At 43.1% G+C, this 24,251-nt stretch overlaps 1 protein-coding gene across 3 annotated transcripts; it reads left to right on the forward strand.

Annotated features, from left to right (window-relative positions):
- Nucleotides 1–2,575: 2,575 nt before the first annotated feature.
- Nucleotides 2,576–19,801, forward strand: LOC306929053 (elastase-1-like). Of its 3 annotated transcripts, none has more exons than XM_079509411.1 (8): nt 2,576–2,707; nt 8,530–8,630; nt 10,209–10,309; nt 12,907–13,032; nt 13,753–13,889; nt 14,790–14,932; nt 17,589–17,738; nt 19,708–19,801. In XM_079509411.1, exons 1-8 carry the CDS (start codon nt 2,704–2,706, stop codon nt 19,717–19,719), a joined length of 774 nt encoding a protein of 257 aa, XP_079365537.1. In that variant the 5' UTR covers nt 2,576–2,703; the 3' UTR covers nt 19,720–19,801. The 3 variants fall into 3 exon arrangements, with proteins under 3 accessions (XP_079365537.1, XP_079365535.1, XP_079365536.1); XM_079509409.1 differs by lacking the exon at nt 2,576–2,707 and adding an exon at nt 4,023–4,083; XM_079509410.1 differs by lacking the exon at nt 2,576–2,707 and adding an exon at nt 7,985–8,031.
- Nucleotides 19,802–24,251: the final 4,450 nt, after the last annotated feature.

Genomic DNA, 24,251 nt, shown 5'->3' on the forward strand with positions numbered 1-24,251 from the left:
GCCAGAGCAATATTATTTAATTTTGTTTACATGTTAGAGGTTTTAAACGAGGGAATATTCAATATCTATACCTGCTGTACTATATGTATGTACAGAACTTTCTTGGCCTGTAACAATATCTGGTGTGTGTGTGTGTGTGTGTGTGTGTGTGTGTGTGTGTGTGTGTGTGTGTGTGTGTGTGTGTGTGTGTGTTTGAGGCGTGATAACACTATGTACACATATGTTCCAAACCTCTGACCTCTCGCTCTCTCTCTCTCTCTCTCCAAACCCTCCCTCCACAGACTCGTACAGGCACACACACACACGCCAACATACTAAATATCCTCTACATAGGCCTATGAAACCATCATGAAACCACCTGCTGACTAGATTTTTTTATGGCCGATATGGCCGATTCTGCTACCGATTATAACTTTGTTTGTTTTCTCTCTTTTTTTATTTGATGTAATCATCGTGATGTACCAAAATCACCAAACTAATGGTTGGTAGCAGCATCAATTAGATGTTTTTTTTAAAGGATAGATAGGGACAGGTATCAATAAGATTTATCTTCTTCCTGCTCCTTTTCTTTTCTATTATGGAATATGTAAAAAGTACAAAGCGCACACACACACACACACACACACACACACACACACACACACACACACACACACACACACACACACACACACACACACACACACACACACACACAATAATTTTCTTAAGACAAAATAATGTCCAAACTATTACTTAACAAGCCTGTCTCTCTCTATACGGTTTGTTTGCTCTCCCATGTAGTCTCCCAGCTGCCTCAATTAGATGCCTCAAACACCTACAGTACACCTGTCTGTGTTCTGAGGACGTGTAGAGAGTGTTAAAGGGGCTGGGGCTGAAATCTCGTAAGAGGGCACTTTTGAACAAAAATAGCGAAAATAGCAGGTCTACAAGCTCACAACGCGTCGCAGAGCTTGTAGACCAGCTATTTTCGGGGTGCAACCCAGCACTCTTCATCTATACTGGAGATGCGGTTGTACGACATGGATTTCGAAAACAAATTTGTCCAACGCAAAATGGTGCGTTCCAAGTTGGAAAGGAAAGGAGTGGCATTTGCATTTCTTTCACTGTAGAAATGCTGCATTCATGGTCTGGAGACACCAGTTGTTTTACAGACGGGTAAAAACAGACGGGTTGATGTCTATGTGTGCACGTCCCTGACCCTACAGGAGTTGTAGTTGTTGATACAGTGGCCATTTCTGGCTGTGGGAAAGTAACACCTGCATCTACCACCTGTACGTCCCCTCGTGATGCCACAATCTACGGGCCGACGGCCTGGAATAAACTCCCACTACAGCTCAGACACGCACCCTGTAGACATCTTTAAACTCCCACTGTATACAGCTCAGACACGCACCCTCTGTAGACATCTTTAAAGCTCAACTCAAGACTCATCTCTTCACTCTTGCTTTTAGTTGAGTTTATGAGGGGTGCTCCTATCTCCAGCTTTTGGTGTCTGTCCACAAACCTTGTCCTACACAAACATTACATTCCTATTGACATTGCATTGAGAATGTTACGTCATAGTGTCTGCAAATTGTACGATGATAAGTCTTCTGCACTCACCACACGTTTGCGTATGTGGCTATGCAGCGAGCTAAACACTCTAAGAAAGCAGCCAAGACAGGAGCTGAACTTGACACATCTTTAATAGAAGCTGTGAAACTATGAAAAGAAAGGAAAAGAGCATGTGTAAATTCCACATATTACATAATTTGCCTAAACATTAAACAAATGAGCATTAACAGCACAAGTTATCACTAAAGTAATCCTTTACAAGCAACATCTAGAAATAACACAATACACAAAGTAATGACCTAAACAGGTAGGCTATACTAGGCAAGTGACCAAACCGTATAATCAACTATCACGTGAAAGCATAATCATTGTAGGTATGGAACTGTACTGTCTCTGATGTAACCAAATCAAACATAAATCAGATACCAGAAAGCATGGCTTAATACTCTTTTCAGACACTCAAACCAGTAAATAAAGTACATAATGTTCCCCAAAGTCACTACATTAAACCTAGACCTAGAATGCCTGTGATCATTTAATTAACTTCGTAAATTTTCATGTATCATAGGCATAGAACGGTCGCTACTGTCCCTGGTTGAATTCAATTGTGTGCGGCCTGAATGTGATAAATGCTCCGTTTGTACTCACCCATTAAATAATTCCAAAAACGTGGAGTGAAATATGGTCCTCTAGTTTTATATCCATGTGAAAGTTCTGTCACAAAACGTGTATTTAGTAAATTATCTCCACTTTTTCAAGAGATGCACACGGACGTCTTTCTCTCCGGGCGAGGGGGGACTGGAATGATCGATGAACTGATTTTAGACGTCATCACCAATTGACAAGGGAAACACAAAAGTTTGGGTCACACAATTGGCAGGTGGTGTGATTAATTACCCAGCACCTATCGCAAGGCACCTGCCAATTGTGTGACCCAAACTTTTGTGTTTCCCTTGTCAATTGGTGATGACGTCTAAAATCAGTTCATCGATCATTCCAGTCCCCCCTCGCCCGGAGAGAAAGACGTCCGTGTGCATCTCTTGAAAAAGTGGAGATAATTTACTAAATACACGTTTTGTGACAGAACTTTCACATGGATATAAAACTAGAGGACCATATTTCACTCCACGTTTTTGGAATTATTTAATGGGTGAGTACAAACGGAGCATTTATCACATTCAGGCCGCACACAATTGAATTCAACCAGGGACAGTAGCGACCGTTCTATGCCTATGATACATGACAATTTACGAAGTTAATTAAATGATCACAGGCATTCTAGGTCTACATTAAACCAAACTGGCTTAGAAACATATTTACTTACAAACGTTGCTTCTCAAGGGCACACAGAAACACAGGACATCAAATTGAAGCGGCCTTCTTTCACTGTGAATGAACTACTGCAAAGCTGGCACTGCTACTAATCACTTCATTGCTGAAATGGCTACACCTGGCTAGCCTGGCTAATAAGCCAGACTAATATCACACAACACTGTCGCGGTATATTAGTCTGGGCTGGCTCCACTTGGATTTCATTTCCCGGGGGGGCGGGTTCAAACATTTTCTCTTTGACGCAATTGGTCAGAGCTACTGTCAGTCAAAAGTCTCAAGCATTGAACGTCACTGTACCAAAGCCCGCCCATATTGCATACCGTGTCCCGATTGGTCCGACCTGTTCTCGGTTGTAGGAAAGAGGCGTGCTACTGAGCCTCGCCAGACCGTAATCCGCTGGTAGGCAATTCTTTTTTGCCAACGGCTGATTCGGTCTGGTTTATTAACCAGGCTAACACCTGGCTACCTGGAGCATTCACAGGAGTAACACTATACACATAAACAAAACATTTACCTGCCCCTAGCACTACACAGCATTGAGGCAAAGTCCATGTAGTGGGGGCAGAACAATACACTGACACCACGCTAGACAGGAACGCCCAAAAGCGTCACATCCGGTTTTAGCCTGGGGTAAGAATTTTCTATGGCTGCCAATGCAACTTGGTCCAATCCTTAATCACATACGGACAAACATCTATGCCGATGCTATCTAACTTGCGGAGGTAGCGTGCCTTGTCCACGGGCAACAGATCTTTCAACGTATGGCATTGCAAATACGTTTGATAATCGCTACTCTGCTCAATATTGTTTTGAAAATGCCGCAAATTGCATTGCATTGCAGTGAACGAGCGCAAATCACAACTTCCCCCGGTTGTGGGCGGAGTCACAGTTTGAGGTGCTGTTTACGCGCCATGGTGTCAGTGTATAAGAGCTATATGCTGACATTCCCTCAGTGGTGTTTATCGCCCTCTAGGGGCAGGTCAATGTTTTTGGTTTCTTGTTTAGGGGTTTCTGTTCATAAAGTTCCACATTTGAATGCTCCAGGTGTTTCCTATCAGCCAATCAAGTGATTACTAGCAGCTTTGTGGTTAGTTCAGCCACAGTAAAAGAAGACAGCTTCAGTTTGATGTCCATCCTGGTTCTTTATGTCTTTGAGAAGCAACGTTTTTTCACTCTTCAGCTCTCACCACACGTGTACGTATGTGGCTATGCAGTGAGCTAAACATAGCTTCTGTTAACAAAGCAGCCGAGACAGACAGGAGCTGAACATGACACATCATTCTCCATGAAATTATTATATTTTTTATTCACCATTTTATTTATTTTATTTTATTGTATTAGTTGTTTGTTTGTTTATTTAGAGGACTGTTATTTTCTCAGCTGCTGTTGGCTACCAGTTCCCACCTGATGTTGTGTGGGAGTTCAGACTGATCCAGACTGTACTGAATAATTGCCAGCTTGCATAGTGTTTTGAGGTTAGGACTGAAGTCTAGGACATACAGGTCACCTGGTCTGTTGTCTGCTCCAAAGAGGATGATACGATCTCCCACCATGCAACAGCACATGTTAAACATCCTATGTGGGTGTTTCCCCTTGGGCTCAACCATCTTCCAGGAGAAGGTCTCTGGACTGAATTTCCACAGATCATTGAAGTATTGGTTCAATCTGCGTCCACCAAATATGTACAGCTCTCCATTGTAGGTAAAGGTAGAATGATCCCTACGTATGTCTGGAAGAAGCTGTGCAGAAGGTGTGTTCAGCCAATGGTTAGTCTCTGTGTCAAACACTCTGATGGTGTTGTACTGACCCATCCCCTTGTAGCCCCCAAATACAAACATCTTGGTCCCGATGATGGTGGCACAGTGACGTTGTGTAACAGGAGGTGGAGGTCCTCTGGTGTTAATTAAAGTCCAGACCATTGTGGTGGTATTCAATATGTAGATGTCATTAGTCACAGTGCATCCAGTCTGGTTGCATCCTCCATGGATAAACATTACCTTCCCCAAGACACAGGCTGAGTGGTAGAACCTCCCCTCTGGAACAGTCCCAGAAACCTGTGGTTTGAACCATATGTGGGCGTCAACATCAAATGCATGAAGCACATTCTTCCAGTACTTATTTGTGTAGCAAGTGTTCCTTGTGTAGTGATTATAACCTCCCCAGAGGTAGACAGTATATTCTATCAGCACAACTGTGTGTCCCCAGCGCCTGGAGGGAATCTCAAGGTAACGTTTTCCTATTCCAGGCGCCACTGGGGTCAACTTCCTCCAGCATAAAGACACTGTGTTGAAGATGTGTACTTCAATGCAATCTCTACTACTATGGTTTCTGTCTCCTTCAAAGCAGTAGATCTCGTGTCCGACCACCACAGCAGCCTCGTTCTTCCTATGTTCTCCTTCCAGATGTATCGTCCAGTGAAACATTTCACACAGCAGCTTCACCGTCAATGAGTGTTGACAACTAATTTACAGATGAACTTTTTAAAATGAAGGAGGATCGGTTTCCTTGTTACAAGTCGCTAGCTGATCGCTATCGGACAAGTCTTTTTAAAGAACGATTGCACGGTTGTGATGTCATTGAATGATTATGTCATATTGTCACGCAATCTGGTTGGCCATTTGGCCAAAACTAACTATGTCAGTACTATGACGTCAATCATCCATATTTGGGCCTATGGACGGAGAGAAAGTAACCAAGCCAGGCAACACCCGAAACCACATTGTGAGGAAGTGAACTGGCATGAATTTGCAGTCTCAAAGCCATGAGCTCAACCCATGTCTGTCCCTATTCATCATCTAACTCTAAGATCACCTACTAACCCATTTCTGTCCCTATTGGTCGTCTAAGAGCACCAATGTCTCACCATTTGGTGGGCGGTATATGGGGCAGCCGGTCAGCATGTGTTCCACAGTCTGTAGTGGATCCCCACATTCGCAGTGGGCACTGTTCGAGAGACCCCACTTCTGCATGGCTGCACCGAAACGTCCCACACCTGTCCTCAGGCGGTTGAGGGTTGTCCACTCCTTGCAGGGGAGATGCTGGCCAGGAACATCTGTGGGGTCCTCAATGCAGTGGTGAAGCCTGGATGGTTCCGCTGCCTTCCACTGGTCCCTCCATCTCGCCTTCACCCAGGAAGCCTTGGAGGTGTCAACTGGTGTTGTGAGGAGCAGTTCCTGGGCCTGTGTGGCAAAGTACTTGAGTTGCGTGCGCTGTGGCGTCTCCGTGACGACCTTGTGGAGGAGGTGGGATTTGCTCAACTGTGCCTTCCGAGCGAGGGCCAGAGTGGCTGTTTCTCTCGCCTGACCTCTGCTGGAGCGATTCCAGCGAGGACCGGCAGTTGGTTTGGTTGGAGTGGCTCGTAGGCATCCAGAGACAGTCCATAGGGCGGTGTTGAGGGCTGCGTCCCGCTTTTGGACATGAGCGCTACGGCTCCAGGCTGGGGGACAGTACTCAGAGGCTCCAGGCTGGGGGACAGTACTCAGAGGCTCCAGGCTGGGGGACAGTACTCAGAGGCTCCAGGCTGGGGGACAGTACTCAGAGGCATGAGCGCTACGGCTCCAAGCTGGGGGACAGTACTCAGAGGCTCCAGGCTGGGGGACAGTACTCAGAGGCTCCAGGCTGGGGGACAGTACTCAGAGGCTCCAGGCTGGGGGACAGTACTCAGAGGCTCCAGACTGGGGGACAGTACTCAGAGGCTCCAGACTGGGGGACAGTACTCAGAGGCTCCAGACTGGGGGACAGTACTCAGAGGCTCCAGGCTGGGGGACAGTACTCAGAGGCTCCAGGCTGGGGGACAGTACTCAGAGGCTCCAGGCTGGGGGACAGTACTCAGAGGCTCCAGGCTGGGGGACAGTACTCAGAGGCTCCAGGCTGGGGGACAGTACTCAGAGGCTCCAGGCTGGGGGACAGTACTCAGAGGCTCCAGGCTGGGGGACAGTACTCAGAGGCATGAGCGCTACGGCTCCAGGCTGAAGTTAGTCAAACGGTCCATGCGTTCCTTTGTTATCGTCCGTCAAAAATGCAACGGTGGATGAGGAACGATACAGAAAGGGAGGTGGACTCTCTGTCTCCCTCTAGTGGACGAGAGCTGTGTTTTTAAATGGTCTAACGTGGGAGTGGACGGAATCTAAACAAGAACTAAATAAAATCCATTTTACCCAAAATAGAGCTGCAAAACTAGCTCTACATTGCTCATTTAGGACCGGCATTGAAATAATGCAAAATTAATTGTCATGGATGAGAGACTATAGCTTGAAGTTTGATTCTGTTAAAAAAAAAATCTATACGTCACATGAACCTGCCTATCTGTCTTCCCAGCTGTTGATTGCAGAGAGGTGCTTTCACCCCTTAAACCCAAAACTGTTATGTCACTTATACTGGAATAGACTTACATAATATTTAGTTGGTTTTAGACTGAGAAGAGATATGATGAGGAAAGAGATTGTTTTAGATCGTGTCTAATATTTGTCAGTTTACTACATTTTTCTTTGATTTATTTATTATTTCATCTTGTGTGTTTCTGGTTATCGTTGTTATATTGATATTATATTGATTTTGTATGTACTTGGCATATTTTAATGCATTACTTTTTCACTATTTAGGTTAATCGTTTTTGTCCTTTGTACATGAATGTGTATATAGGCTCTTTGTTTTTTAATTGTCTCTGCTGAGGCAGTGACTAATGGGGATCTAAAATAAACAATAAACAATGCGTAGTCAAAATAGGCAAAAAATATATATTCAAACAAATGCCTTTGATACATCTTTACGAGACGAAGTAAGGCAATCGTCAACATGCAACGTGTGCAGTAGCCTAATGTTTGCACAATGCATTTGCACTGAGTCCAAATCCTCAAATAACCCCAATGGACATAGCTGTGATAACTGTGGGATGAACACAGGTGGATGTCTGCTACTCTTGAGCGGCACACACACACACACACACACACACACACACACACACACACACACACACACACGCACGCGCACACTCTAAGGCACGCACGCGATCAGTAGAGGGGACCCCAGAGACTGCCAAAAGTATAAAATGGTAGCCCGTTCAAATCTCCAGTGTAGAAAGTCATACAAGTCAGGCTGCAAACATGCTCAGGTTTCTTCTGTTGACCTCTCTCGCAGCCCTAGGTAAGAGTCAGAATACGAGCACTGCTGATTCTGACAGGACACTCTGATATAGTTTACCGTTTGTCATAATCTGTATAGTTTTTAGTAATACTTTAGTTATCTGAAATGTTTTAGTTTTAGACCAGGTTTAGTCGACTGAATACTATAGGATTTTAGTAGACTATGCGAAATGCATGAAAATAGACCATCTACAAAATAAAGAATGGCTTTTTTTCCGCACAGCCATGCATAAAATGACTTTACTTAGTTCTACTGCATGGATCTCTTCTCCACTAGTCCCTCTAACATTTTAGTCAAGTTTTTATGTATTGACGAAAATATGCTTTAGTCATCATAAAGTTTTACATTTTTATTTAGTTTTCGTCACTATATAAATTAAAAATTATAAAAAAATATAAAAATAAATAAATAAAATAACATTTCTCGTCATATAGTTTTAGCCTACAAAATGATGGCCACCTGTAAATCTTTCCGTCTTTCTATATGTGTGCTCCTCAGTGCTGGCTGACCTGGTGCCTCAGCCCAGGTATCTGGAGGACAGTGTTGAGGAGAAGGTTGTGGGAGGAGGAGTGGCCAGTCCCAACTCATGGCCCTGGCAGGTATGTGATGTCTGACTCGAAAAACTCTCTAGGGCAGGGCAGAGTAATCTAGTAAGAGAGTGGCGACACTATAGCGTTGACTCCCATTGTAACAATGGAATGCGGAAGTGCACATTCTAACTCAATGGGATAGTTCCAATGTTTGGAACTATAGGCCATAGCACACCGCTTTGCGGCGAGATCAAAGCGTGTCGCCACTCTCTTAATAGATTACTCTGGGTCAGGGGTGCCCAAAAGCCCGGTAGATCACAAAGGCAAAATATATACTTTAAATATAAAAAATATATTGTGCATTTTGTGGCATCTACCACTTAAATTAAGGCGACGTCTTGATTGATTGACAACCGACATGATGGGCCTGTCAGTTCTTAAATCCACAATGCAAAACGTCAGTAGCATTACAAAGTACTATATCTTCAGCAATGGCGTTAATCATATTCATCATATTTGGGGTGGGTAGATCTTGTTGAGGTGGTCATTTTGAAAGTATAGCTCTCAAGTCAAAAAAGTGTGGGCACCCCTGCTCTAGGTCGTCTAGCTGAGACGAGCCCTCCATCGTCGCTTCCATTCATCCATATACAGTACATCTGGCCAGCTTGTTGGTGCTTTTGCGCTCCTGCATCGTTCTTGAGTAAATCCACATTATGTTAATGTGGGACATCCTCGTGACCGGTGCCCGCATGTTTTGGTTCCCACGGCACTAACTTGCTGGCTGGAAGCTCTTTGTGTCTTTGGCAGTGTCCTGCTATAGTCTCCTTCTCCTGGCTTCTATTTTGTGCAGGCTCGCCCTTGACATTCCATCATACATGGTCTTGTTGGTAACATACTCTTGCTGATGTACGTACTACATCAGTACTACATCCTGGTGTAGCGCCCGCCCGTCAAGAGACGTCTGCTGGTTTGGCATCAGGGTCCAGCATTCACTGCCGTATAGAAGAACAGAAAACACTGGTTCCCAATCACTTTAAAAAAAAAAGGAACTTTTCAGGAATAAAAAGCTTGCAGTTGCAGTTTCTATTAGGTTGGATTCCCCATCGATGAGGTCACTGGTAGACAGGTTTCTGAACTGCCAACAGCCCTCCTAGTATAGGCCTATGAGACACAGACTGAGTAGGAAGACAAATTGTTTTTATTTTATTTTATCATGATTATTAGCGAGGAGCCATTATATGAACATAGGTTGAAAAGTGGTACTTTAACTTAACTCATGGGACGGTACGGCTGGAACCAAATGGACCCGTACAAACCTTAAAGTGTCCATTTGGTTCCACCACGGCCATTGTAAACGGCCAGTACTGTCACTGAAGGGCTATATCGAAGTGTTTTTTTGGTTTGGTCATATGAGGGGCAATTTCGCATCGATTATAATGCCAACTTCACTTTGCGTAGTAAAATTGTATCCAATTAAAAAAGGCCTCTGCGCCACTCGAATCCTCGTCCTTGGGCGCTCCGCCAAGATGACAATATATCAGTGAGTTCATTACATGAATTCTTTGTGTGTGTGTGTGTGTGTGTGTGTGTGTGTGTGTGTGTGTGTGTGTGTGTGCGTGCGCGTGTGTGTGTGTGTGTGTGTGTCAGATCTCTCTTCAGTACAAGTCTGGGAGCAGCTTCTACCACACCTGTGGAGGGACTCTGATCAAGAGAGGATGGGTGATGACCGCTGCTCACTGTGTGGACAGGTGAGAGTTTCACGCGGACGTCATCAGCAGCGCAGCTGTGTAAAGTAACCAAGTGTACTTACTTACTTAACCCATTTCGACCTCATACCAGATTCTACAAATGTCTTCTAAATCATGATAGTTTTCAGAAAAACCTTATGTTTCTATGTCAGTTGTTCTCAAACTATTTCATGTCAAGGAGCCCCAGAATTATACATAATTGGCCGCCGACACCCATCTGAAAATAATGTTGTTCCAGGGACCTCCCCAGAAGCAAAGATTTGAGTTAAAACGTTCTCTCTGAATGAAAGATTTTCAAAAATAGCAGACCTACAAGCTCGTATAGCACGGCACTCTGTGCCACGCTATGAGCTTGTAGATCTGCTATTCTTCAATAGCTAAAGTATAACATAATGCTTAGAACACCAAAAGGGATTCCAGCCCAAAATGGGTTAAGTACAATTTGGAGGTATTTGTGTAGTTTACTTGAGTTAGATATTTCCAATACTTTTTTACTTCTACTCCACTATACATCTCAGAGGCAAATATTGTACTTTTACCTCCACCACATTTATTTGAAAACTTAATAAAAAAAAGTTACCAGTTACTTTGTAGATTTATTATTAATATAATTACAATTAACATACAGTAACCACTTCAGCTCTAATTTCAACCATTTGAAAATAGCCGATCAACAAGCTCACAATGTGTCGCCATGCGACACATTGTGAGCTTGTCGATCTGCTATTCTCAAAAGATTTTTGATACATTTGAAAACTTTAAATGGGATATTCTCCACAATGAGTACTTCTACTTTTGGTACTTTAAGTACGTTTTGCTAGAATACTTTTGTATACTCTTACTCAAGTACATTTTCAATTCAACGTTTTTTACTTGTACGAGTATTTCTAATCTTGATTGCAGTATGATACTTTTAAGTAAAACATTCGAGTACTTTTTCCACCACTCCACAGGATAATGTTTTCCCCAAGGTGAAGCGTGTAACTGTAATTCATTGTCCATCCATTCCCTGAGTTTCCCCTCGGCATGAAATTCGTTGCAGCCATCTGGAAGTCTCATTTGAAATGTGATTTATTTCAATTTTGTCCCCTATTTCTGTTTGTAACTGTTTTGTTAATTACTGTCTGTCTACTGCGCCCGTTTAATTTGATGACTATCCTTGGTTAAATATAGTTTAATTTCAATTAATAATTGAACAGTTAAAACTCATTACAGTAATGTGTAGAGTAATGTGCACCAGGTCCAGATGATCAGCATTTAGACAGATCAACCCATCTGAGTGTGAAACATCAGTTTACAAGTGATATCCATTTCATTGTTATCTGGCCTGTTTCACTATGTGTCTCAGCAAAAGACACAACAGACTTCACAATAATGTATAGGAAAGGACCTGAAGGCATACACTGGACGAAGAAAGAGATTAAGACTTATTTGAAAGGGGAAAAAAACTGAATGTTTCTGGCAAAATGCCTGACATTTGCCCAGATTGTGTCTTTAATACACATTATAAAAGCAAGTGTACACAGTAATTGTGAGTAACTTTGTTTGTTCTGCGTGTCTCAGCAAACTTTCTAGTCAAGAGGGGCCAGAAAACCAGAGCAAAGCATTCCTTGTCTTAGTTTTATGGTTTGCAGTGGTGGAAGTACATTAACTTAAATAAAGATTTGTATACATTTGAATACTCAAAATGGGACATTCCGCATAATGAGTACTTTGTACTTTTACTCAAGTAAATTTTGAATTCCGGACATGTATAACATTCCGGACTTCCGGACTTGTACTTGTATCAGAGAGTAGTTCTAGTAGGCCCTACATTGCAGTATTGATACTTTTACTTAAGTAAAAAATATACTTTTTTCCGCCACTGGTTTCATGGTTTGTTGCATGAGATGTAGGCTATATGCCTTGTGTGGGCGGCAGTGGATCAGGGGTAGAGTGGCCAGTAAAACAGCTCAATATTGGGAACCCAGTTCGATCCCGGGCTCCCCAGAGTTAGTGTCGAAGTGTCCTTGAGCAAGACACACTGAACCCCTAATTGCTCCCGATGTGCAGGTCGGTGCCTCGCGCATGGTTTCCTGTGCCATTGGTGTGTGAACTGGTGAATGTTTGATTGATTGATTGATTGAAAATGTTATTAACAGTTTGCAGAATTACAGTACATTTCAAGCACAAACTCAATACAAAGGCTGTTAACTGTGAGTGGACGACCCAATTAAGCATTACACTTGTTTACAACAGGGTCCACCATGTTCAATTCATCAAAACATTAAGAGACGTACAAATAGACACTTCTATATAGACAAAGAACAGTACAGGAATTCATCATAATGGAGGTAAAAAGGGAAAAGAAACATATACAGTGAGGGGAAAAGGGTGGGGCGGTGGGGGGGGATTCAGATTTTTTACGGGGGCCAGTTTCGAATTGCAGCCATCCGTAGGTGCCCTTTGAGAGCGGTTTTGAAGGAGTCAAGGGATTTGCATGTCTTAATGTAATGCACAATAATGTAATGCACAATAATGTAATGCACAATAAGCGCCAAAAGGCACTATATATAAATGCACCATTTACCATTTTACCTTGTTGCTTTGCTCCACAGGAGCAGGACTTGGCGTGTCGTTCTGGGAGAACACAACCTCAACAGCCAGGAGGGCACTGAGCAGTACATGAGCGTCAGCCGTGTCCACCTCCACCCCAGATGGAACTCCAACAATGTCGCTGGAGGGTTTGTAAAACTCTATTTATTATACCTAGTTGTTGAGCACCATATAGTGTGCTGCATCAAAAATAGTTGATCTACGACTACAAGTGAGCTTGCATAGTTCTGCAATTTTTTTGGCGTGTGGCACGGTGGCACCGGCACCTATTTAAGTAGCCTATTTAAATGATATTTTTCATGATCCCACTGAAAACATAATGTAGTAAAATGTACTTACCAGCGGCCATCGCCATGCAGACTTGTGGTGGACATTTTTTGTCAAAATTAAATTTTTGACATACAAAATGAGGACAATATCACCAGAAGCACAATCTATATTCATATATGCCATATAGTGTCGTAGTAAATAAGGTGTCAAACATATTCCGAGACTTGACATTCAATGGGTCTATATGATCAGCATAAGAACAACATTATAATGGTGTGTAAAAATGTTCCACGGACAAGACCATGTCTACGGACACATTGATGGGCCCTGACTATAGAACAAATCCATGCGTGATCAAATAGCCCAAAAATACATAAAATATTGCGTAATACTAGCATGATCCCACTGAAAGCTGTTCAACCCGTGTGGCGGCTGTGGCCCATGGTGCGCTTACAATTGGAACACAGTAAATAGCCAGAGAGTAACACTGGGGATACGCGTGTAAAGATAAGATAGGCTATGCAAACAAAGATGTCATTTCTCTGAAACCCTCTGGGAATGTTGCTCTTGACTCGCAGATGGGACATCGCCCTCCTGCAGCTCTCTTCCGAGGCTACTCTGAACAACAACGTCCAGCTGGGTGCACTGCCCCCTAGTGGCCAGGTCCTGCCCCATAACAACCCCTGCTACATCACTGGATGGGGACGCACTCAGAGTGAGCCTGACTGAAACTGTTTTTTTATTCGAAATTAAAAAAAAAGGTCTTCTAAATCATGACAATTTTCTGAAAAAAACTCATGTTTCTATATCAGTGGTTCTAAATATTTCATGTCAAGGACCCCAAAGATTATATGCAATATGCCGCCGACCCCCATCTGAAAATATGTTGTACCAAGGACCCCCCCAGAAGCAAAGATATGAGTTAAAAACGTTCACTCTGAAAGAATATGTATTCAAAGATTTGCGCCACATTTTCACAATTTTTCAAAAATAGCAGATCTACAAGCTCATAGCGCACTCGGTGCCGCGCTATGAGCTTGTAGATCTGCTATTTTTCAACAGCTAAAGCATAACATAATGCTTAAAACACCAAAAGGGGTTCCCGTCCTGAATGGGTTAAACTAGAAATAGACATTCATATAACAAATGCTCTCTGTAGGAAAGCATGCAATTAATTGACGTGCTCTTTGAACCTCCTATTCCCATCCCCTTACAATGGGCTCTATGCACACACACACACCATTTTGGAAAGAACTTATGGGCCCCTAGCTTCCCTACTTCCTTCACAGGTGGTACCGCTGATACTCATGAAGGCTCTATGCTGTTCCATTCTGGTCAAACTAAACAGAGTTTAGGGTGCTGCTATTGTGCGTGTTGGCTCACTGGAAACATTCTGCTACACCAGTGAGTCTCTTAAGTGCCCTTGAGTGGGTTCCAAATGGCCCTGTATACGGGTGTGTAACTCTGAGAGGGTACAAATGGATTTGTACACTCAATTTGGGGGTCTCATTCAATTTGTATACTCTCTCTCTCTCTCTTATGGGGTATTCTGTGTGCATACTAGCTAGAGCCCATTCTTGTGCAGTCCACTAAGCAATCTCTTTATTATTCCCAGCTGGTGGCAACCTGTCTGCCCAGCTGAAGCAGGCCTACCTGCCCGTTGTTGACCACAAGACGTGCAGCAGCTCTGGATGGTGGGGAAGCTACGTCAAGGACTCCATGGTCTGTGCTGGAGGCGGTGCCGAGTCTGGATGCCAGGTGAGGTCTTTTTTTTTACCTAAAGAAACAGTGTGGAAACCATTACAGCCTGCAGGCTCAAAGGTAATACAGGTAAATTGATTGCCAGAGTCCCGTGGTGGGAGTTCTGGTCTGGGTGAATATTCCGGTCATTAATTGGTGTGGGGCACTGGGGGCCACGCATTCAAAATAAATGAATCCACAAAATTAGCATACTTTGTATTGTTGACCATTATTTCTACCATTTATAGTGCAACTTCCGTTCAACTTTGACCCCTCTGTCACATGGAACATGTTAGTCACAGTGCTTTAGTGAGTGAATTAATTGTCGTGTCAGTAAAGATTTGTTGTCTCATGCAAGGCTTCTCTTTGTCCAATGGTGGAGTCTATAATTACGTCACAAAAAGGACATTTTAAGGCATTATTCAACACCGATAGGAAAGAAACTCGGGTTGCTGTATATGCAGCCAGCCCACTAATTAGTTGAGCCAACAGGTGTTGTGTTACCCTATTGTGCTGAATATAAGACTATGTTGTTGTTTTTTCAATGGAAATATCCTAAAAAACGGACTGCCAAATATTGGCAGTTTAAAAAAATACAAAAAATTACATCAATTTAGAAAACACCAACATGGACTATACACGAAAAAGCAAAAGCTTGTTTCCATTCCATTTCCACCTTGTGACATAAAAAAACAAAACACAAACATACTGTACAAACTGAAACAACCATGTAACAGATTTAAAAAAAATCAGACCAGTCTGAAGTGAGTGGTACTGTACTGTACTGTACTGTACTGTACTGTACTGTACTGTACTGTACTGTACTGTACTGTACTGTACTGTACTGTACTGTACTGTACTGTACTGTACTGTACTGTACAAGCTCTCCTCCTTGGTCTCCCTCCGTCTGTGTGTTGCACAACAGTGACAATCTGCACAACAGTGACACTTGGGAGTGACAACATGCTACTTCCGGACACAGACACACACACACACACACACACACACACACAGACACACACACACACACACACACACACACACACACACACACACACACACACACACACACACACACACACACACACACACACACACACACACACACACACACACACACACACACACACAATAATAAGGCTGGGAGCTATACATAAAGGACAAGAGGTACCCTAAGGGTAGAATATTAAGACATTCAATGTTCTTTTTCCACAAATGAGCCTTGAAAAGTGGGGGTCGTCAGTACAACACGGGAAGGTTACGTTTTGTTGACGTGGTTTGTGTTGTCATTATCACATTCTCTAGGGTGACTCTGGTGGACCTCTGAACTGTTCTGTGTTGTCATTATCACATTCTCTAGGGTGACTCTGGTGGACCTCTGAACTGTTCTGTGTTGTCATTATCACATTCTCTAGGGTGACTCTGGTGGACCTCTGAACTGTTCTGTGTTGTCATTATCACATTCTATAGGGTGACTCTGGTGGACCTCTGAACTGTTCTGTGTTGTCATTATCACATCTATAGGGTGACTCTGGTGGACCTCTGAACTGTTCTGTGTTGTCATTATCACATTCTATAGGGTGACTCTGGTGGACCTCTGAACTGTTCTGTGTTGTCATTATCACATTCTCTAGGGTGACTCTGGTGGACCTCTGAACTGTTCTGTGTTGTCATTATCACATTCTATAGGGTGACTCTGGTGGACCTCTGAACTGTTCTGTGTTGTCATTATCACATTCTCTAGGGTGACTCTGGTGGACCTCTGAACTGTTCTGTGTTGTCATTATCACATTCTCTAGGGTGACTCTGGTGGACCTCTGAACTGTTCTGTGTTGTCGTTATCACATTCTCTAGGGTGACTCTGGTGGACCTCTGAACTGTTCTGTGTTGTCATTATCACATTCTCTAGGGTGACTCTGGTGGACCTCTGAACTGTTCTGTGTTGTCATTATCACATTCTATAGGGTGACTCTGGTGGACCTCTGAACTGTTCTGTGTTGTCATTATCACATTCTATAGGGTGACTCTGGTGGACCTCTGAACTGTTCTGTGTTGTCATTATCACATCTATAGGGTGACTCTGGTGGACCTCTGAACTGTTCTGTGTTGTCATTATCACATCTATAGGGTGACTCTGGTGGACCTCTGAACTGTTCTGTGTTGTCGTTATCACATTCTCTAGGGTGACTCTGGTGGACCTCTGAACTGTTCTGTGTTGTCATTATCACATTCTATAGGGTGACTCTGGTGGACCTCTGAACTGTTCTGTGTTGTCATTATCACATCTATAGGGTGACTCTGGTGGACCTCTGAACTGTTCTGTGTTGTCATTATCACATTCTCTAGGGTGACTCTGGTGGACCTCTGAACTGTTCTGTGTTGTCATTATCACATCTATAGGGTGACTCTGGTGGACCTCTGAACTGTTCTGTGTTGTCATTATCACATTCTCTAGGGTGACTCTGGTGGACCTCTGAACTGTTCTGTGTTGTCATTATCACATTCTATAGGGTGACTCTGGTGGACCTCTGAACTGTTCTGTGTTGTCATTATCACATTCTATAGGGTGACTCTGGTGGACCTCTGAACTGTTCTGTGTTGTCATTATCACATCTATAGGGTGACTCTGGTGGACCTCTGAACTGTTCTGTGTTGTCATTATCACATTCTCTAGGGTGACTCTGGTGGACCTCTGAACTGTTCCGTCAACGGCCAGTGGGTTGTCCACGGTGTGACCAGCTTCGTGTCTTCCTCCGGCTGCAACGCCCAAAAGAAACCCACCGTGTTCACCCGCTCATCTGACTACATCAGCTGGATGAACTCGGTCAGTATCACTCCCAGTGTTGAGTTTGTCGACTAATACTATGACGAAAAATGTGCGCCGACTACCTTTTTTTCACTGACGGAAACTAAATGGAAACTAAATGAAAACCCAAGCTATGATCTAAAATGTTAGGAAGGGACACCATATCAGAGGAGCAAATATGATAAAGACTGCTCTGGTACATGTCTAAAATGTAAGGAAAACGTGGGCACATATGTGCACCTAATGTGGCTCTGCCCAAAAATCCAAAAGTTTTGGGTGGAAGTGAAGAACGAAATCTCTATTATAATAGGGCTAAGGATCGAACTAGATCCCCTACAATGTATCTTGGGTTTACACCCAACGACACCTGAATTAAATAGATTTAAGAGAATCCTGAGTATCCTATGGTACTGTGCTAGGTTGTCAATACTACAATGTTGGATTGAGGATGTTGTTCCATCTGTATCAAGTTGGCTCCATAATGTTCTACAACGGCTCACACATGTTCTCCAAGGAGACATGGGGGGATTTTTCTCAGTTTGGGGCCCAGTTGTGGAATACATGGGAGGAGAATACGCAGAAATATTATCAAGAGGTTTTGCAAATTAAGGAACTATTCCTGTTAAGTACAAAGGTTTTATGATTTCGAAGACTATACAGGAATATATAAGTAGTAAGAAGATGATGTATGGACGTATGTATGTATAATGTATGTAGGTATGTCGGTGTTAGTCTGTCTATGTGAGTCATGTATCAGTTTGTGCAAAAATGAAAAATAAAATGATTGAAAGAAAGGAAGGGACTTGACTATAGTGGACAGGAGATCCAGTATACGTAAGAGACACATCATTTTATGCTTGGTTGCATGCTGAAAATAGCAGATCTACAAGCTCACAACGCGTCACAGCGAGTGTAAAATCAGCTGTTACGACGCCATATCAAGGCCTGCCAAAATACATTTTATTAGAGTAAAACAATTGTAGATTTAGTCGACTAAAGTCTTATGATATTTAGTCAAGTAAAACTATAGGCTAACACTAAATTATTCCAGGTGAATAATAAATGAAATGAAGACGAAAACGGAAATGAAAACGATTCAAAAGACAGACTAAAACTAAAATAAAGATTTGCCATCAAAAGAAACACTGGTCACTCCGTACTCCATCTAGCTAGCTATATGCACATACAGTACACTATTTTGTAAAGAACTTGGGCCACTTCCCCATTTCCTTCACATGTGTTACTGATGATACAAATGAAGGCTCTGTTGTTCCATTCTGCTCAGACAGAGTCAGAGTGCTGCTATTGTGCATGTTGGCTCACTGGAAACACTCAGTGACAGTGGGTCTCAGTGTTCTTGAGTGGGTTCCAAATGGTCCTGCACGGGTGTGTAATTCTTTCTTTTCAAAATCTTTTTATTTCCGTTTTATAACAGTATGGGTGTCAAGTCACAGGTTCATAGAAAAAATAAAAAATAAAATATCAGATTTTAGTATCAGTGACTGAGGTAAACAAACGTAGCCTACTGTATGAATCAGAGATCGTGGGCAGACATAATGAAAAGACTGTTATTGTGCAAAACATGCCCCTTCAAGACAAAAGAAAAACATTTTCTCCCCTTCAAGTCCCAATTTAGTATAGCCAATTCCCAATTCCCCAGCCTCTCTACAAGTACTCCATCCGTCATTGGGAGGGTGAAACGGGTGTGTAATTCTGAGTGTACAAATGGAACCTTACGGGTGCATTTGGTTCCATTTGTATACACTCTCAGAGTTATGGGGGACCTTGAAATTAAAAGGTTTGAGAACCCCACTAAAAGGAACAGAGCCTTAATTAGTATCATCGGTAACACCCGTGAAGGAAGCATATCGAAGCGGTCCAGATAGTAAGAGTTATTCTGTGTGCATAGGCCTATTATAGTCCATTCCTGTCACATTTCAGGGAAATCTTTGCCGGTATTAATCTCTCTGTCCTTCCCTTTTTTCAGATCATGGGTTAAAAAGGAGAGGATCTCGGTGAAGATGTTCAGTGTGATTTCTGCCTGCATGGTGTCTGTGAATAAACCGTATTAAACAACACCGTCATCACGTTGTACTCGCCTGATTTAGTTTCTTTGTTCGTCAGGGCATTGGCTAGGCTCAGTAAACATGCATTAGTCATTGTGGATACTGGATAGAGTGCATTTCGGATGAATGGGTGGGTTATTATTACATAAGAATACAGTAGGACCTGCACTCAAACTGCAGTTTTCAGAGTCACTCCCTAAATGGGATGTGTGTGGGATGCTCTCTTTTGTTTTGGCCTTTCAGTTTCAATATTAAATCCATTTCAACAGACAACATAATGCAAAGCATAATAGTAAGAGAATATAAAGGAAATGTGTGTTGCCTATATCATACGCGGGCAACTGGCGGCCCGGGGGCCACATCATGCGACCCCCACCATCACTTAATGGGGCCCGCAGGTTAATATCAGAATACTGATATAGTATTATTTTCTGGTGTTTCCAAACAATTCCAAACAAGACCCGCTTGAATTACTTCAGTCTACGTATATATGTTAGTCTTTTTTAATGTATTTGTATTTAGTTCATAAAACAAACAACTATAACTAAGTGCATTTGAAATTAAATAAAAAAAGGTTACTTTTCAGAATTCCAAAAAAGGTTATTGAGGATTTGAATTCAAATATAGCAAAAATTGCCGATCTACAAGTGCAAAACGTGTCACAGTGCGACATGTTTTTTGAACTTGTAGATTGGCTATTTTTGCTACGACAGAAATATGCAATGTGGCCCTCTGGAGTGAGTGTGGAAATATAGTGGCCCTCTCCATCATCAAAGTTGCTCACTCCTGGCCTATACCAAGAATTATAGCCCAGCAACCCTGCAGCCATGCTTTTAGGCCTGACATTGAAATAAAAAAAATGTCTTCTAAATCATGACATGACAGTGAAATACCTATGTTTCTATGTCGGTGGTGCTCAATATATCATGTCAAAGTTCCAGGGACCCCCCAGAAGCAAAGATTTGGAGTTTAAAACGTTCGCTCTGAAAGAATATATAAAGATTTGCTAGCGATCTACAAGCTATGAGCTTGTAGATCTGCTATTTTTCAATAGCTAATGTATAACATAATGCTTAAAACACCAAAAGGGGTTCCCGCCCAGAATGGGTTAAGCCCAATTCATACTTAATTGTATGACGGTGTCATACAAAAATAGTCAATCTACAAGCTCACAACGTGTCACATGGGCAACGCAATGGAAGCTTGTAGATCAGCTTTTAGGAAATAGAAAGTGCCAAGTAGAAAATGTCAGAGGACTTCTAGGGGAACTCAAATTATTGGATCGTATTATTTGACAGTCAGGGACAGGATGGCAGAAAGCACATACACATGCATTATGGACAAAGTTGCATGCAAACAAAAAAATGTAATTGATTGATTGATTGAATGAATACTTTATTAGACAGAAATGTAAACAGCACGTGGTGCAGCAGACATTAAGGTAAAAGCCACAAAAAGTCCTGGGAACTGATCCTATGCAATTCAATTAATCAATATAGTAAAAAATCACACCCGTGTGAACTGAGTGGTGTAAGGTCTTATATAGACTGATCAGCTGTGGTCTGACGTAATGTCCGACGTAATGAAATCACACCCGTGTGAACTGGGTGACCATAGCAACCATGCTCATTTTTTTTGGTACGGACAGACAGACAGACAGACAGACAGACAGACACGTAAACTAACAAAGCCAGTTGTAGGAGTGGTTTACACCACTCAAAAACAAAAAACAATAATACATGTCATCAACAAATACAAAACACAGCACTGTTTATTTCCCCTTGTGGTCTCCTTCAGGACAGTTTTGCACAAATTCACATGAATTCACACGCACTCACAAAGCTGACATGCTTTGTGAGTGGTCCTAAACATGGAGAATATTAGAGAGTTGTGGGAGGTTATGTGACTAGACAACTCCTGGCTCTGCCAGATAAACATTATTCTGCCCAAACCAAACAGCTTAAGCAAGCCCTACCCTTTTTTAGCACACAGGTCTATAAATATTTGCCTTGTGGGGTCATTCAAATTATCCTACCTCAGCATTTCTGAAACCTTGGGTCAAAAACGAAAATGAAATATGCAAACGAAGCAATTGCACATGGAGTGTGTTAAGGGTATAAACTCAAGTGGGTGCTTTTGGATGAAAATAGAAAAATAAATAAAGCGTAACTAGAAAGAGTACACTCAGCTCAGCACTAAACTATTTCTCTGAATATTACCCCTCTTCCCCCAACCCAGTATTTGTCTTTACTATTGTGAAATGACTACACGTACACGCCTCACAGGAGGGGTTTACCCAGGCTAACAAAATATTGCAAAACAATACCAAACCCTACCCAGTCAATATACTGAAGGCTGTGGTTAACCTAGGAAGGACCTGGAGGCGCCGCTCTGGAAATACAGAGGACAATATTAATTGTCCCCATGTCAAAAACACTCTTAAAACCCATTCCCCTACTCTTTACCGGGTGCATGTATTTGGTCCAACATACTACAGTCCGACAGGCATTAGTCCAACACCCTATACCCTAAATAAAAAACCTAACCCTACCTCACAGGGAAGCCACGGGTGAGTTTTAACCGGCAATGCATGTCGGGAGCCACGTGTGAGTCTTAACAAGCCGCGTGTGTGTTGGGGCTGTTGCATGTCAGACTCCCCCCTTTACTGACTCCAGCAGCTTCCCAGCTCTCCCTCACAAAATCATCCTAATTGCACCTGCCGAACTCTGTAAATGGAATATTAAATGACACTAATTCAACTATATCCCCATATAATCCAAATTAATTATTATTCTTACCAAGTGATGGTACAGTAGGCTGTAGGAAGGCTGTACTGTACACCTCATGCCTCCAGGTCCCCAACAAACACTGGGGGCTGCCCTAAGGTTCGACCTCCCGTTAGTTCGACCGGATTAAGGTTGGTGAGGGATGCGTTGCTCCCGTGCTTGCGGTTATGTTTAGGTTAGAGTTAGAGATAGGGTTAGTAATGGTCGATCTAACGGGAGGTCGAACCAATGACATGTAACCCAAACACTCAAATCAGGCTTCTGGCCAAACATGAGGCCTCAAACCTGGCCACCCCTTTAATACACTACTCACCCTTTTTGCAAAAAAAAAAATACATGTTAATGACGTTTAGAAAATCTAGAACACTTTCCTGGGGGTCTTTATGTGTGTAATATGTGGTTTTAGATATTTTAGATTTTAGCAGTGTCCATGATGCCACAGACACTTCCTTCCTGGACTACAATTCCCATAATGCTTTGGTGCACTGCTCCTCCTGTGAGACCAGTGTCTGTGACATCATGGACACTGCTCAAATCTAAAATATCTAAAACCACATACCAGTAAAACGCCTGAGGGCGAGAAGCGAACTCGTCCTAAAGGGCGAGGTCGCGTGCACTAGCCACATATGGAGCGTGTCTTGAGTGTACAGGGTGTGATGAGGTCAGATCAAGATATGGAATGTCAGAACAGGTCAGCTCCATATATGGAGATCTAAGGGTGGCAGCGGGGGCAGTGTCTTGAATGTACAGGGTTTGATGAGGGCCCAGGTATAGGGCCGGGCCTTAATTTTCAGGCCTGTTGAGAACTCTAGTTTTCGCCGGCTGCCATGCACAAATAACTTTGGGGCAGGCCCGTCAGGCCCGGCAGGCCCGTCTGACGGCGGCGCCTCTGGCGTTCCCTGGCCAGACGAAGGCGGCAGTCTCCTCCAGTGGGTGTGGAGGTCGTACTGCTGGGGCAGATCGGTGTCTCCTCCAGTGAGGGTGTGGAGGTCGTAGTGCTGGGGCAGATCGGTGTCTCCTCCAGTGAGGGTGTGGAGGTCGTAGTGCTGGGGCAGATCGGTGTCTCCTACAGTGAGGGTGTGGAGATCGTAGTGCTGGGGCAGATCGGCGTGTGCACGCATCCACCTGGGTGACGGCACTCGGCAGGCTGCTGGGCGAGTGTTGTCGCTTTGGCATGGGATCAACTTTGACCAAGAAATGCACAATGAAAAACAGGTATGGATAAGTCCAGCTTGGACTTCATTGCGACCTTGACTTTTTCCAACCAAAATGTTAATCATCTCTTTTGGGCAGACTATGGGTGGTTTCAAACAAATTCCATGACCTTGACCTTGACCGTGTGACATGGATGACATGCTGAAACCAGCAGTGCTGTGTGTGTGACATGGATGACATGCTGAAACCAGCAGTGCTGTGTGTGTGACATGGATGACATGCTGAAACCAGCAGTGCTGTGTGTGTGACATGGATGACATGCTGAAACCAGCAGTGCTGTGTGTGTGACATGGATGACATGCTGAAACCAGGAAAATGGGATTTTTACTCGAGTCGTGGATAAAAAATAAAAATTTGGTCCGTGACCCACAAATGGGTCCCGACCTATACGTTAGCAGTGGTTTACACAGAGATAGGGTGAGAAGTTCAGTCACACGAGAGAGACTCGGAGTCTTCGCCTGGAA

Source organism: Electrona antarctica, assembly GCF_951216825.1.
Source record: "Electrona antarctica genome assembly, chromosome: 9".
Classification (NCBI taxonomy): Eukaryota; Metazoa; Chordata; class Actinopteri; order Myctophiformes; family Myctophidae; genus Electrona; species Electrona antarctica.

Coding starts and splice junctions, on each gene's coding strand:
- LOC306929053 (XM_079509409.1), top strand. CDS start 4,035: ATGTCTTTGAGAAGCAACGTTTTTTCACTCTTCAGCTCTCACCACACG. Junction 4,084..8,529: donor CTTCAGCTCTCACCACACGT/GTACGTATGTGG, acceptor TGTGCTCCTCAG/TGCTGGCTGACCTGGTGCCT. Junction 8,631..10,208: donor CCAACTCATGGCCCTGGCAG/GTATGTGATGTC, acceptor TGTGTGTGTCAG/ATCTCTCTTCAGTACAAGTC.